The sequence below is a fragment of the Macrobrachium nipponense genome, chromosome 12 (assembly GCF_015104395.2).
Source record: "Macrobrachium nipponense isolate FS-2020 chromosome 12, ASM1510439v2, whole genome shotgun sequence".
Lineage (NCBI taxonomy): Eukaryota > Metazoa > Arthropoda > Malacostraca > Decapoda > Palaemonidae > Macrobrachium > Macrobrachium nipponense.
In genome coordinates, this window is record NC_087205.1 from 28,809,692 (window position 1) to 28,823,075 (window position 13,384).

Sequence of the window (13,384 nt, forward strand, 5' to 3'; positions counted from 1 at the left end):
GAGAGAGAGAGAGAGAGAGAGAGAGAGAGTCAATAGCCACTGAAATAAAGGGAATTATTAAATGGTCAAAGTAGAACATAAAATAACTAAGAGAAAAATTACTATCTACCATACTATACATGAAATAAAACGACAAAGTAAAATACTTGCTATGTTTGCAGGACTTTTTCTTATAAGAACTGAGCAAACGGGGAAGGAATAACAAGCACGCGCTGGTTTGGAATACGTTCAAACACGCAAGCATATATCTTTTTTCGTGATGACATGATTTCTTTTTTTCATAAGGAGTTTTACATCATTGATATTTGCCTATTCTTGAAAGATATTAGTTCAGTTAATATTGATTTTTGTTGTTTATGTAAATACCACCTCCCTCTCTTTTTTTTAACTAATTCCTGATTGAAAAGAACAAGTGCTTTGAATGTATTTTTATTGTTCGTCTTTAGACATTAAATTCATTGAAGAATTTTGTTTGTTTGTATATACGTTTTTCCGTTGTGTCTATATTAAAGATGTAATTTTTTGATACAGAGAACTTTCATGATGGACCGTTTTTATTCATGTAATGGGTTTATTTTTTCCTCCTAAGTGAAAGCAAACTTTGGTGGTAAAAAGTACCTCAACATTTTCTTTCCTTCGCAAAAACCTTGAAAATTATTTCAGGTTCCTCGTTCGCTGAGAATCATTGATATTTACCCGTATATATATATATATATATATATATATATATATATATATATATATATATATATATATATAATATATATAAATATATATATATATATATATATATATATATATATATATATATATAGCTTATATATATATATATCTATATACACACACCACACACACACATATATATATATATATATATATATATATATATATATATATATAATATATGTTATATATATATATATATATACATATATATATACATATATATATATATATGTATCTATATATATATATATATATATATATATATTATATATATATTATATATATATATATATCTATATATATATATATCGAGCTACAATGTCCTTTAATATCTAATTCGCTCTACCTCGGAATTAATATATTTTCATATATGCTTAACCGAAGGGGAATTTTTTTCTCGATAATAGACTTGCCTGGACCTGGGCGCGAACCCTTGGAGCCTTTCAAATCCAGGAACGTTAGTGAAGCTTTTACCTACTACTGGTTAGTCTAGGGATTCACAGCTTAAGGGCGTTGTTTTGGATACAAAGAACGTAACGGCATATGTACTGTGACAATAAAAGTAAAAGTATAAACAGTGGTTAAATAAATATTCAAAATACAATGCCATCTGCTAGTGTTTCCTTAAATGTATATTTAAAATTTAATGTTACAGTTGGTTTTAGATACAAAATTACAAAATTACATACAGGAATAAAAATGAATATAGAAATCTAAATACAGGAATAAAAAAAATATTTTATAGTATGCATAAAGGTACAAGTCAGATAATTTCTGTTTATACATAAATGTGTATAACTTAAATTTGAGTGAGTGAGTGAGTGAGTGAGCGTGTGTGTGTGTGTGTATGTGTGTATGTCCTAATGGTCTACGTTGGTTAATGGCTGCAGATTCGTGTTGGGCGGAGTCTCAACGACCTGAGCAAGGATGTTACTTGGCTCTCGCTGGGCCCTCTCGTGTCTTCTAAGGGGCGCGATATTCTCGGTGGGTTGGGGCGTGCTGTCTGGTTCCTGTTGGCTTGCGTATTCCTTCTCCTGCTGGAGGGGAGTATATGGTCCGACTCTTGTTGGACGTTCAAGGTCGGCTTCTGAATAACGATGCTCACCGCTTTGGTTATTGAGAGACGACCATTGTTGTCTTCTCTGTGCACGACCTGGGTGCCTTCTCTGAGCTCTTGCAGAGATGGCTTCCTGTCGTGAACATCTATGTAATGTTGATGGATGGCCCCTTGATTTCTGTGAGCCAGCAGACGTCTCCGAAGGGTCGTTGTAGTGTGCCTGATGTTGTTTTGGCTGTGACATTGACAGATCTCCTCTGGACAAATAAATTTGTATACTACATTCATGCACATCTCCTTCGGTCTCCCCGGAGCAGTGCTGTTCTTCATTATTAGGGCTGCTACAAGGTTGGGCTTACTATATATCCTGAGGCTTATTTTGTGGTAAGGGGCTTTTGGGGTTACGCCTCTGTTTATTATCCCGCGTAGTGTGCAGCAATCCTCCTTGTATGCAGACCCATAATGTACACGATGGTAAATAATCAAGTTCTCCTCGTTTTTCGTCGTCGTGTTGGGTTGATAAAATTCGTCCATTTTCTTTTTTATTGCTGCTTCGATCATTTGATCTGCATAGCCGTTGTTTGTTGGTAGTTGGCGAATTCGATTGAGTTCGTTATGTATGTCTCTCCATGATGAGCTGTGTGTGAAGGCTCAGTTGACATACACACTCACGACAGACTTTTTGTATGTGTCCGGGCATTCCCCGCGTGCGTTCAAGCAACGGCCAGCATTCGTTGCTTTCGTATAAACGGTCTTCTTAAACTGTCCTTCTTGTTGTTTTACGAGGACATAAAAAAAATAGCAAAGTCTTCTGTTGGCTGTGCTCTGTGGTGAAGTTGAGCACTGAGTTACTTTTCAGAGTATCTGCTAGTTTTCTGGCATCGTCAGGTTCTTTTATTGTGACGAAAATATCGTCGATATATCGCCCATAAATCCTAGGTTTTTTATGTTCTCTAAAGGTCTTTTCTTCGACGGTGGCCATGTACATATTTGCAAAAAAAACCCTTAGTGGGATCCCATGGCGACTCCGTCTATTTGTCGAAATAATTCCCCCTGATTAGAGAGGAAAGGGCGCTCCTTAGTACTAGCCTTCCGCATATCTCGGAGGACATCTTCGGAAATGGGCAGTGGGTTCTTCTCGGACCTGTATACACGATCAAGGATGATGTCGATCGTTTCTTCGACTGGAACATTCGTAAAAAAACTCTCAACGTCGAGTGAGGCAATGTCGTCTTCTGGTCCTTTTTCCTGTAAGAGATCAATAAACTCCACCGCTGATTTCAGCGAATATGCACCGGGTATATAAGGTACCAGCAAATCATTCAGGACCTTTGCTATTCTGTAGGTTGGGGATGTCATCTGAGAGATGATGGGCCTTAGGGGGTTGCCTGCCTTGTGCGTTTTCACTGTCCTGTAGCAGTAACCAGGCCCATAGTCTCCTTTTACCTTAGGGAATTTTACGACGTCTTGCTGATTATTGGCCCTAATCACAAGCCTTGACACTTTTTTTCCGAGGTCCTCGGTGGGGTCCTTTGATAAACGTTGGAATTTGGAAGTGTCAAGGAGGATCCTATCCATCTTTTCAAAATAATCCCTTTTCTTCATCACTACGTAGACTGATGATTTGTCTCCTTTCCGTATGATGATGTCTGGGTTGCTACGTAGTTCTTTAGCGGCTTCCCGAAGCCAAGAGAATAGAAACGGAGGCCCTTATATATCGACTTTTACAACTCCGAGATGATGGTAAGCTAGAACTAACACCTACTGTCATTGATGAACTTGTTGGAGAAGCAGGACGGCAGAGAGGACATTTCCAAAGCCAAGGAGATGAGGGAAGCCGCTAAAGAACTACGTAGCAACCCAGACATCATCATACGGAAAGGTGACAAATCATCAGTCTACGTAGTGATGAAGGAAAGTGATTATTTTGAAAACTGAAGCGTTAATTAATACCCTGAAATAGAAATGATGAGGATTCACAAACTAGCAACGTGTTCACGAGTGGCGCAGGCAATCGAAACTCACTTATACTGCTTTGTTTGCAAATTGGAATTATACTATCATGCAAACGATGGGTAGTAAGCTGAGAGAAAGGTCCACTAGGGGATCAAAAGGAGGGTTTGCTGATATAACTGGAGAGAGAGAAATTCGGGTGGCGAGCACGGGACATACTTAGAGAGGTTCATAAAAGTCGAGGAAATACATCAGTAGGAAAGAAAACAGGCCGAGGCAATACTCGAGTTCGTCCTAGGTTTACCGTAGATATCCAAAGGCGGTATCCAGTTATCCTGAATTGGGACGCAACAAGTGAAGCAAGGGTTAGCAGTCCTCTGAAATGTGCGTTCGCTAGTAAGGACAAATAACCATCTGAAGACGAACCCGGGCACACTTGCCCGCATCCAATATGGCCGCCACTTTATGCTAAGGTCACACATTCACGTATCAACGCATGCACGCCCACGCATGCGCGGAAATTGGTAGTTGGCAACAGCTTACGTCAGTAAACCGTAAATGTTCCGTAAAACAAACATAAAATCGTGGACGTACGGTGACGGGTCGGCCGGGCGTTGAGTTCCACCCATTGGAGCGCCTTAGCCCACTCCAGTTTTGAAATGTGGAAAACAAGTCGTGGATGGTCACGCCAAATGTCACCTGATGTAGCTCCAGGCGTTTTACGTGGGACCCACGGTGACTGCAACGGGGTAGGCGCTGGTCTCATAGGCATCGTTCGCACCGCGGTTTTCTTCTCACCGCGAAGCACGTGGGTCTCCTCTTTGCGCGGTAGCTTACGGGGAAATAGACTAGCTCGTTTACAACCCTGTACGACGTGGCAACGCTGTAACGCGGTATAAAAAAGATCAGGTCGGCGCCTTCAGGTCAGCAGTGCCACATAAGACATGTAAAACTATTTCAATACAATAAATCATTTTAAATAAAGACATTTTTTTGTATTCACTTTGAAAGTAGCAAACAAACATCAGAGTCACGACATATGAAATGAAAAAAACAAACGCAAGACAAAATAATATATGACCAAAATATGCACATAAGACAAAAGCAAAATTTTCCAACACAAACTACAAAACTACATCTGAGAAAAAAAGGAACTCTAAGTACTTTGGCGTGCTTTTAATTCTCTTCTCTCTCTCTCTCTCTCTCTCTCTCTCTCTCTCTCTCTCTCTCTCTCTCTCTCTCGCGCTCTCGCTTCCTCTCTCTCTCTCTCTATCTCTCTCTCTCTCTCTCTTTCGAGCTTCATCGAGAACTTATAGTGTATATAATGTACATATTTATATTTTAAATGTGAGTGTCCTTTTAAATATATATTTATATTTCATATTATAAGTATTTTGTAAGTATCTTAATAATTCTGGTTATTTTCTATCTGGTACTCATTGAAGTCTCTCTTTCTGTCTTTTTTTCTGTTATTTTCTATTTTTCAGTTCATTTCCTTTTCATTGTGTAGTTTTTGAGTTGGAATAGCTTCATATTTTACTTAAGTGTAATTGATGTGTGTTTTGGTGCACATTAAGTGCTCTAGGGTTAGTCTTGGGCTCTTGTAATGCATTTTTATTGTATTAGTTTTGTGTGGCTGCGAATGAATCTCATTTCATCAGTTGTTATCGAAGTTCCTAAGGCTGCTGTTTTGTTTAATCCATGATGATTCAGAACTGTGGCGAACACTTGCTGCACAAAGTTGACAAGGGGAACTGCAAGCTCTGTTTACAGTCCGGCCCTTTTGTACCCTCCGGCCCCACAATGTTGGGCGAACATTTGCGGCGAAAAGTACGGTGCTGGCTTTACGTCCGTCAGCCCGCGTCCTGTTTACCAGCTGTTCAAGGTCATTTTACCGCGAAGATGCCCACGAACCACATACGTGGGAATACGCCGTCGTGATACGTGTATGTGTGACCCCAGCATTAGATAGCTACTTCCAATCTTTGCAGCGGCTCTCTCTCGCGGTAACTTGGAACACGAGATATTTGAGCGGCAAAGGAAGAGGGATACGAGATGGACAAAATAAGCTAAATATGCTATGTCGGTAGTCATTTCCACTTCATTTGCATAGGGGCAGCCACTTTGTGAGCAAGTGTTAACCCTGCACATACAACTAACTAATGTACATGAGAGAGAGAGAGAGAGAGAGAGAGAGAGAGAGAGAGAGAGAGAGAGAGAGAGAGATCTTCCTCCTCCTCCTTACAAAAACATTCTCCCTCGAATTTTAATGGGACAGAATGTCTAGGTGGAAATGTAGACTCTGGAATCATAAATTCCTTATTGACATGCAGTGTCCGTCTCCTTCAAGTCTGCGATGCTGACGCTGTCACTAATTCAGCCTAGCAGGGATGGGATGGGAGGAGGGTGGTGGCATGTCCTGGCGTGTCCTACCTTCGTTATAAACATTGTCTTCTAGGTAGGATGAGTATGTTATTCCTAATACCTGAGTATGATTTAAAGATTTGATTATGGGCTATTATATTTGGTGTAGGATGGGTTTCTTGCTCCTAGCTCCCAAATAAGATTAATAATCTCGATATAAACATGTGCATGTGTTGCAAGAATTGTTTCTTACTTATGGCAACTTGACAGGATTAGGAATTTGTTTATACTAAATAGCATGGTGTGGGATGTGTTTCTCACTTCTAGTATCTGCACAGGATTAAAGGCTTGTTTATCCCACAGCCTGTTTGGTGTAGGATCTATTTCTTACTCATAGTACCTTAGTTGGATTAAATATTTCTTTTTAATTAAGTATATTTGGTGAAGGGTCTATTTATTACTCCTAGTACCTTAGTAGGATTAAAGACTTGTTTATAATAAAGTATATTTGGTGTAAGGTGCATTTATTACTCCTGGTACCTTGGTAATGTTAATGATTTGTTCATAATAATGCATATTTGGTGAATGAAACGAGAAAAATGATAAAATTGGGGATATATTGAGGAGTGAATGTGTTTCTGGCTTACTGAAAGGGTTGTACATACACTAATGATTTATTTCTGACTATATTCATCATAATCATAATATATGCTGATGAACAATGTTATTTTTTCCTCTAAGAATTATATCAAATTGAACATATGACTAAAATCAGCAATTACCAAATAACGATGTATATTGACCATACTGCAACTGATAGTGTCATTATTTGTTAATCAAAGTGAATGGGCCTTAGCACGATCATACTGAAATGAATATGATTATAAATTAACTTTCAATGATTAACGTTGTTAGTTCAATATAGTTCAAGAGCTTTTGCGAAATTTCTAATAATGCGTTAGCTATATCTGTTATAATATAGTAGAGCTCTGACTTATTAACTTATGCTGAATTTCTACTACCTTTGTGCGTTTCATTGTTATTGAGAGCCATTGAGAACAGGAATTATTAGAGAAAATCTTATTTCTAATAACCGTAATAGGATTGTGCCCGTTGGTTAAAAGAGCCTTGTCTTAATTACCAAGACTTTTATTCTTTTCACTTCATATTTTCCATCTTACTGGAGGGCCAGTGTTTTTGACCAACTTCCCCCATTTCACTTGGAGCAGCAACTCGTCTCTGTCTAGTATTTTCAACCATAAACCAGTTCTGCTGTTGTCCATCCGTTATCATTAAGACTTCCCTTTTTTTTTTCTTCTTTTTTTAACGCTTCCTCTTTTCTCACGGATTTTTTTTCAGTTACAAAATTCTTTTATTCCTTATCATATCTTTTTCCTACTAAAGAAATCTGTTATACTATTTACATTACTGAAACTTCCAGATAACACGTTCTGTTAAATGGCCTCGTATTTGGCCAGTAAATCAAAGCTGTTGAACAATTACTTTGTAATCACAACTCATTTCATTTATAGCACTGATGTTGAGGTTAATGAAGACTTGGTTATACGTATCTTGTTATCTTTCCTTCCCTCACGATGACATTTCTGAATATAGTTCTCTATTGTCTGCCAAAGTCAATCCTGAATATGGCAATTCATCCCACATGTTCACACAAACATACACACACGCGCGCGCGCACACGCAAACACACACACACACACATATATATATATATATATATATATATATATAATATAAATATATATATATATATATATATGTGTGTGTGTGTGTGTGTGTGTGTGTGTGTGTCTGTGTATGTGTGTCTGTGGTGTGTGTGTGTTTTCGTTGATGTGTGCGTATGTGTGTTTTCGTGTGGGTGCTACTAAAACTAAGAAGAACAATATATTTTTATTGTGGAAGCCGAATATTTGATAAATAAATTTAAAATAACATTCATATGCCTCCCTACAATGAAACGTTTTTTCATGTGAAAGCTACAAAAAAAAAAAAAAAAAATTGGAATTGTTCCCATTAACTGAACGACGGAGACAACTGGGAATTGACAACCAGTCAAATATCTTGTCAATTGCAAGAGTAGCAGATGGGAATTATCCCCTTTTTTATTGGGAGGCAGAGATTTCATAACAGTGAATAACCATGAAATTACGTTGACAAAACGTTCAAACGGGAGTTTTCCGATAACCCTAATATATGAACCCATTTTTTTAAGTTTTAGTAAAATATACTTTGACAATAATTCTAATTTAATGCTTATGAAATTTTAAATCGATTAATTTTTTTTTAGTGATAGCATGACCTTTAAGGTTTAAAATTTCCATAAAAACTACTGTAAAAATGTAATTCATACGGGCTTTGTATTTTACGAATATTTTTCGGTGTTTAGGGAATATTACTCTCTCTCTCTCTCTCTCTCTCTCTCTCTCTCTCTCTCACTCTCTCTCTCTCTCTCTCTCACACACACACACACATACACACACACACACACACACACTCTCTGAAATATCTATGTAAATATTTCAACATCTGAGTATGTTTTCTCTGATAAAATAAATGGTGATAATTCAGTGATAATTACTCACTGCAACTCAGGTGTTTATATTGTCGATAGAGTGTCTTCCTATTTATTTTATACTGGGTCATGGGTAACTCCCTTGACAAAGCTTACCTCATTTCCTTTTCTGGTGCGACATCTTTAATAACGATTTCCTCCAAAGGTTAATGGAGCGTTTAATCTCCCGTTTGCTTTTTAATTATGAAAACAGACGCTGGTGACTTTTTGATTAAAGTAAATTGCATTTAATCTTTTTTTTATATAATATTTTCTTTAACTGATACCATTGGGTGAATAAACGACTAAATATCATAATTATCATCTTATAGTATAAATATTGCCTATTTAATTTATTCTGTAATTTTATGATTTCTGTAACTAGTACCACCAGATACATAAACGAAAAAAATTCTTAACAGACAGTTAGGAACACAAGTATTGCCTTTGTATGTATTCTGTAGTTTTATCTTCCCCTTAACTAATGTCGCATAAACAACTGAAACCCAAGTAATAATTTAGGATCATAAATACTACCTTTTTATTTATTCTCAAATTTAATCCTGTCTTTACTTTACCACAGGATACATAAACAACCTGAGAATCTTAGCAATTATGTAGAATCATAAATACTGTATTTTTATGTATTTTATAATTCTATCATTTCTTTAAACAGAATACATAAACAACTAGAAAATCTTAGGAAACATCTAGGAACATAAATTTTGCATTTTTATTTGTTCTATTATTTTATCATACATAAACAATAACAAAAATCTCACTAGCCATTAAGTGATATCAATTTTTCTGTGATTCTAATCAATTAGAGCTGCAAAATAAATAAATCAATTAATATTCAGAAGTTTATCATACACGAATTTACGGAAGATTCTCTTAGCAATAACAAGAAGTAAAACCGACATTTTTTTTTACCCAGCTTATTCACAAATAATTACCAGAGGGGCCATTATCTTCAGTGAGTCGTTGCAAACTGCAGCTGACAGCAATTACTTGGAAAAGATAACTTTGTTTTACATAGTTAACGTTACAGCTTTTAAATGGGTACCATCCCTTCTTTTTTCTTTTCTATATCTTAGGCCTTATAAAGGAAATTTGGTAAGTGATTCTTTTGAAAGTTGATGAAAAAAAAATGTAGCGTTCAAGATGTCTAGTTGAAATGACTACCGCAGTTGAGATATTAGGGAAATATGACTCTCTGGTTTATCATTTATTAATTTAGCACTCAATATAAACATATGTGCATTATTATATATATATATATATATATATATATATATATATATATATATATATATATATATATATATATATATAGACTACACACACACACACACACACACACATATATATATATATATATATATATATATATATATATATTATATATATATATATATATAGATATATATATATATATATCTATATATACATATATATATTATATATATTATATATCTATATATATATATATATATATATATATATATACATATATATATATATATATATGTATATATACATATACTATATATATATATATATATATATATACTATATATATATATATATATATATATATATATATATATATATATATATATATATGCACAAAATACGCCAGATGAAATGTTAAAAATAGACGTTTTATCTGTAGATCAATAACGACAACTGCAATACCTAAATGATTTATTTTCACGTTAAAATCTTTTCCTTTATCGCATAGATACGTAGATAGATAGATTGATAGATAGATTTATGATAGATTTATTGACCACAAAACCACAATACTTTCATAATTAAAAAGGGTTCAATATCATAATAATTTCACATCTAGCAAAATATAGTTTCCAGGTTGGTCTTATCACTATAAAAATATGACGCAAAACAACTTTGCAAATTTGAAAGAATCCAATAAATATATGTTAACGGTTTCTTTCTAAAGCATCTCCACAGTTCCAACAATGGTGATCATATGAAAGTATTTTTTAAGCTACATTTCCTGAAGTTAATTTCACTGTGCTATACGGATGTTCTTTCGTATCAAATTTGATTTACATAAGATAGATCTTATACGGTATTTTGATTCAAATATTCCAGACTTTCGCTGGCTGAGTTTGCCATAGTATTAGGTTAACGTAAAACTATTATTATTTCTTTTGTTGATTTAAATCAGCCTTGTTTACTTTTTTTGTTTACTTTTAAGTTAAATTTTTGCTGAGTATGTTTACTCTTGTGTTTCCGTAAGTTGAGTGGCTTTACGATTGTTTCAGTGTTTTTGCGCCTCCTCCTCCTTTTTTGTGTATTAGTGAACTATCGTTTTAACGAATGTTATTCTTTTGCTTTGTGTGTTTATAAACACTGGGAAGGTGATGAGTGGACATGGTCGACCGGTCAACGGGAGTTCGGGTCTTGACAAGCTCTCACCAGTACTGTTTTCCCGTCGCAGCATTTATTTTGATTTGGAGGACGACTTTGGATAATTACCTTTTGGACCACGCACTTGGATATTTCCCTCACGGATTTTGGAAGACGCATATATATTTTTAAAACGTCTGTTGAGTGTGTCCCTGGATCACGGCTTTTTCTCGCGCAGGTGTTGTTGTCACCTGCGACCTTCACACTGCTGTTGAGAGTTTAGCAGACGCTCTGTCATCTGCGACCACTGTTTCTGCCCCTTTTTCCCGTCTGAGTATTTTGACGGAAAACCTGTGTCGTCGCTGTATCCCGGCACTGGAATCTGGATTTACCTGCCGTGTCATCCTCGTCCAGCTGTTATACGGGAGTGAGAGCTACTTTACTCGTGAGGTGGCTAGTAGGGAGTCTGTCGCCAGGTAAGACGTACTATCGTTCCTCTCGTATCGGGAGATGTGTTGCCCTTCAGTACCTGGCGTACAGTATTTGCCCTTCCGTTAGCAGCTTGATGGACGATCCGGCCTGAAATTCAACTCTTCTGGTTTATTTCACTGAAGTGAAATTATATATTTTGCCAATTTTCATTATTCATAAATATATATATTGTATGTTTACATGTATATATTGTCATAGTTTATTGTATGTTGGTATTTAGTGGACTGAGTTTCCACATTGCTTAGCTTGGGTGTTTATAGGTAGGAGTATTAATGGTTTTCCTTGTTTTTTCATCTCCTACTTCTTTCTATCTTATTATTATTAGGTTATTGGTGATTTTGGCTAGCCTTATTTTGTTTGATCCAACTTGTTATATATTAAGTATGTTTTTCTCTCTTGGGGTTTTTGTTTTCTCTTGTTTAGGGCTTAGTGTATCATCTTTAGGTTTTCTTGTGAGTTCCCGAGAACAGGTATTTGTTCTCTTGATATTCTGTACAATTTAGTGTATTTAATCTCACAAGGTTGATTTAAGTCATTGTTCTAGTTTATAATAAATATTGTTAAGTTTTCTTGAGTTTCTGTTTCCGTCCTTCCTTGTCACTGAGGTACATTTACTGACTGCAATCCTTGAGAATATAAAGACCTAAAAAGAACCTGTACTGCAACCTGGGGAGGTTGTAACAGTTGGCGACCGTGACAGGACTGCACTCGGGTGTACTCGGTGTTTTGGTTGGCGGAACAGCGCTCAGTGGATTTACCAGTATTTGTTTCTGTTTAGTGTATTGCCTTACTCCCCCTTCAATTTTGGAACCATGGAAGAATTTATTTTTGATCCAGCTGAGTTTTTGCTATCGGCAGATTGCCTTTGGCATCTTCCTGTATTGAGTAAAGAGTATTTGGTGAGTTGTGCTCGCTGGTTAGGTGTCCCACTTAGGGCTGCGAACACTAGGTCCCAGTTGCTGATAGCTGTAAAAAGTAAGATAGCTCAAGGTATGGCTGAAGGAGAGAATTTAGCTAGGGATTTTGTCAGTGTTGGTGATAGTGACTCAGAACGAGAGGGTAGTGTGATTGAGGATGTTAGTGTGAATCCAGGTCTTTCTTTGTTTGAAGATCCTCCTTGTACTGGAACAATTTTTGAAGGGCAGGCTAATTTGCAATTTAAAGCTAATGTGTCCACTAACCATTTTAGTAGAAAACCCTGTCCCAGTGAATGTAGCCCCAGCACAGCCTGTAGTGTCCCAGGAGGACAGTGAATATAGTTTAATTTGTAAGAGGATAGAGTTAATGAAGCTCGAGTTTGAAGAGAACGAGAGGGTGAGGCGGCATGAGCTAGAGATGGCCAATGTAAATTTGGAGTTGGCTAGGTTACAAGGTTCTCCTAATAGATTAAGTACTCCCTGTGGACCATCTCCTGATAAATTTAATATAGGGGCAGCTCTGAAGTTGGTCCCTGTATTTGATGAGAGAAATGTGCCTGAATTTTTTAAGGCTTTTGAACGGGTAGCTACCAGGTTGTCTTGGCCCACCGAGATGTGAACAGTCCTAATTCAGTGTAGGCTGGTGGGCAAGGCAATCCGGGTGTATAATTCTTTGGAGGAGGGTGTAGCCCGTGATTATAATAAAGTGAAGGCGTTAGTCCTCAAGGCATATGACCTTGTCCCTGAGGCCTATGGCCTAAAATTTAGGAATTTTGTTAAGCACCCTGCTCTTTCATTTGTAGAATTTGCTAGGCTCAAGGAAGAGCAGTTTGATGATTGGCTAAAGAGCCGACAGGTGGCCTCTTTCTCCTCCTTAAGGGAATTAATGCTGTTGGAGGAATTTAAGAAACATTGTAGCAAGGAACT

The 13,384-nt window shown here is 36.5% G+C and overlaps 1 protein-coding gene across 1 annotated transcript; it reads right to left on the minus strand.

Annotated features, from left to right (window-relative positions):
- Positions 1-2,788: 2,788 nt before the first annotated feature.
- Positions 2,789-3,361, minus strand: LOC135224767 (uncharacterized). The gene has a single exon (XM_064264091.1). The coding sequence runs from the start codon at positions 3,359-3,361 to the stop codon at positions 2,789-2,791; it is 573 nt and encodes a 190-aa protein (XP_064120161.1).
- Positions 3,362-13,384: the final 10,023 nt, after the last annotated feature.

Excerpts from the sequence above, each read along its gene's own strand:
- LOC135224767 (XM_064264091.1), bottom strand. The coding sequence starts at position 3,361 with ATGGATAGGATCCTCCTTGACACTTCCAAATTCCAACGTTTATCAAAG.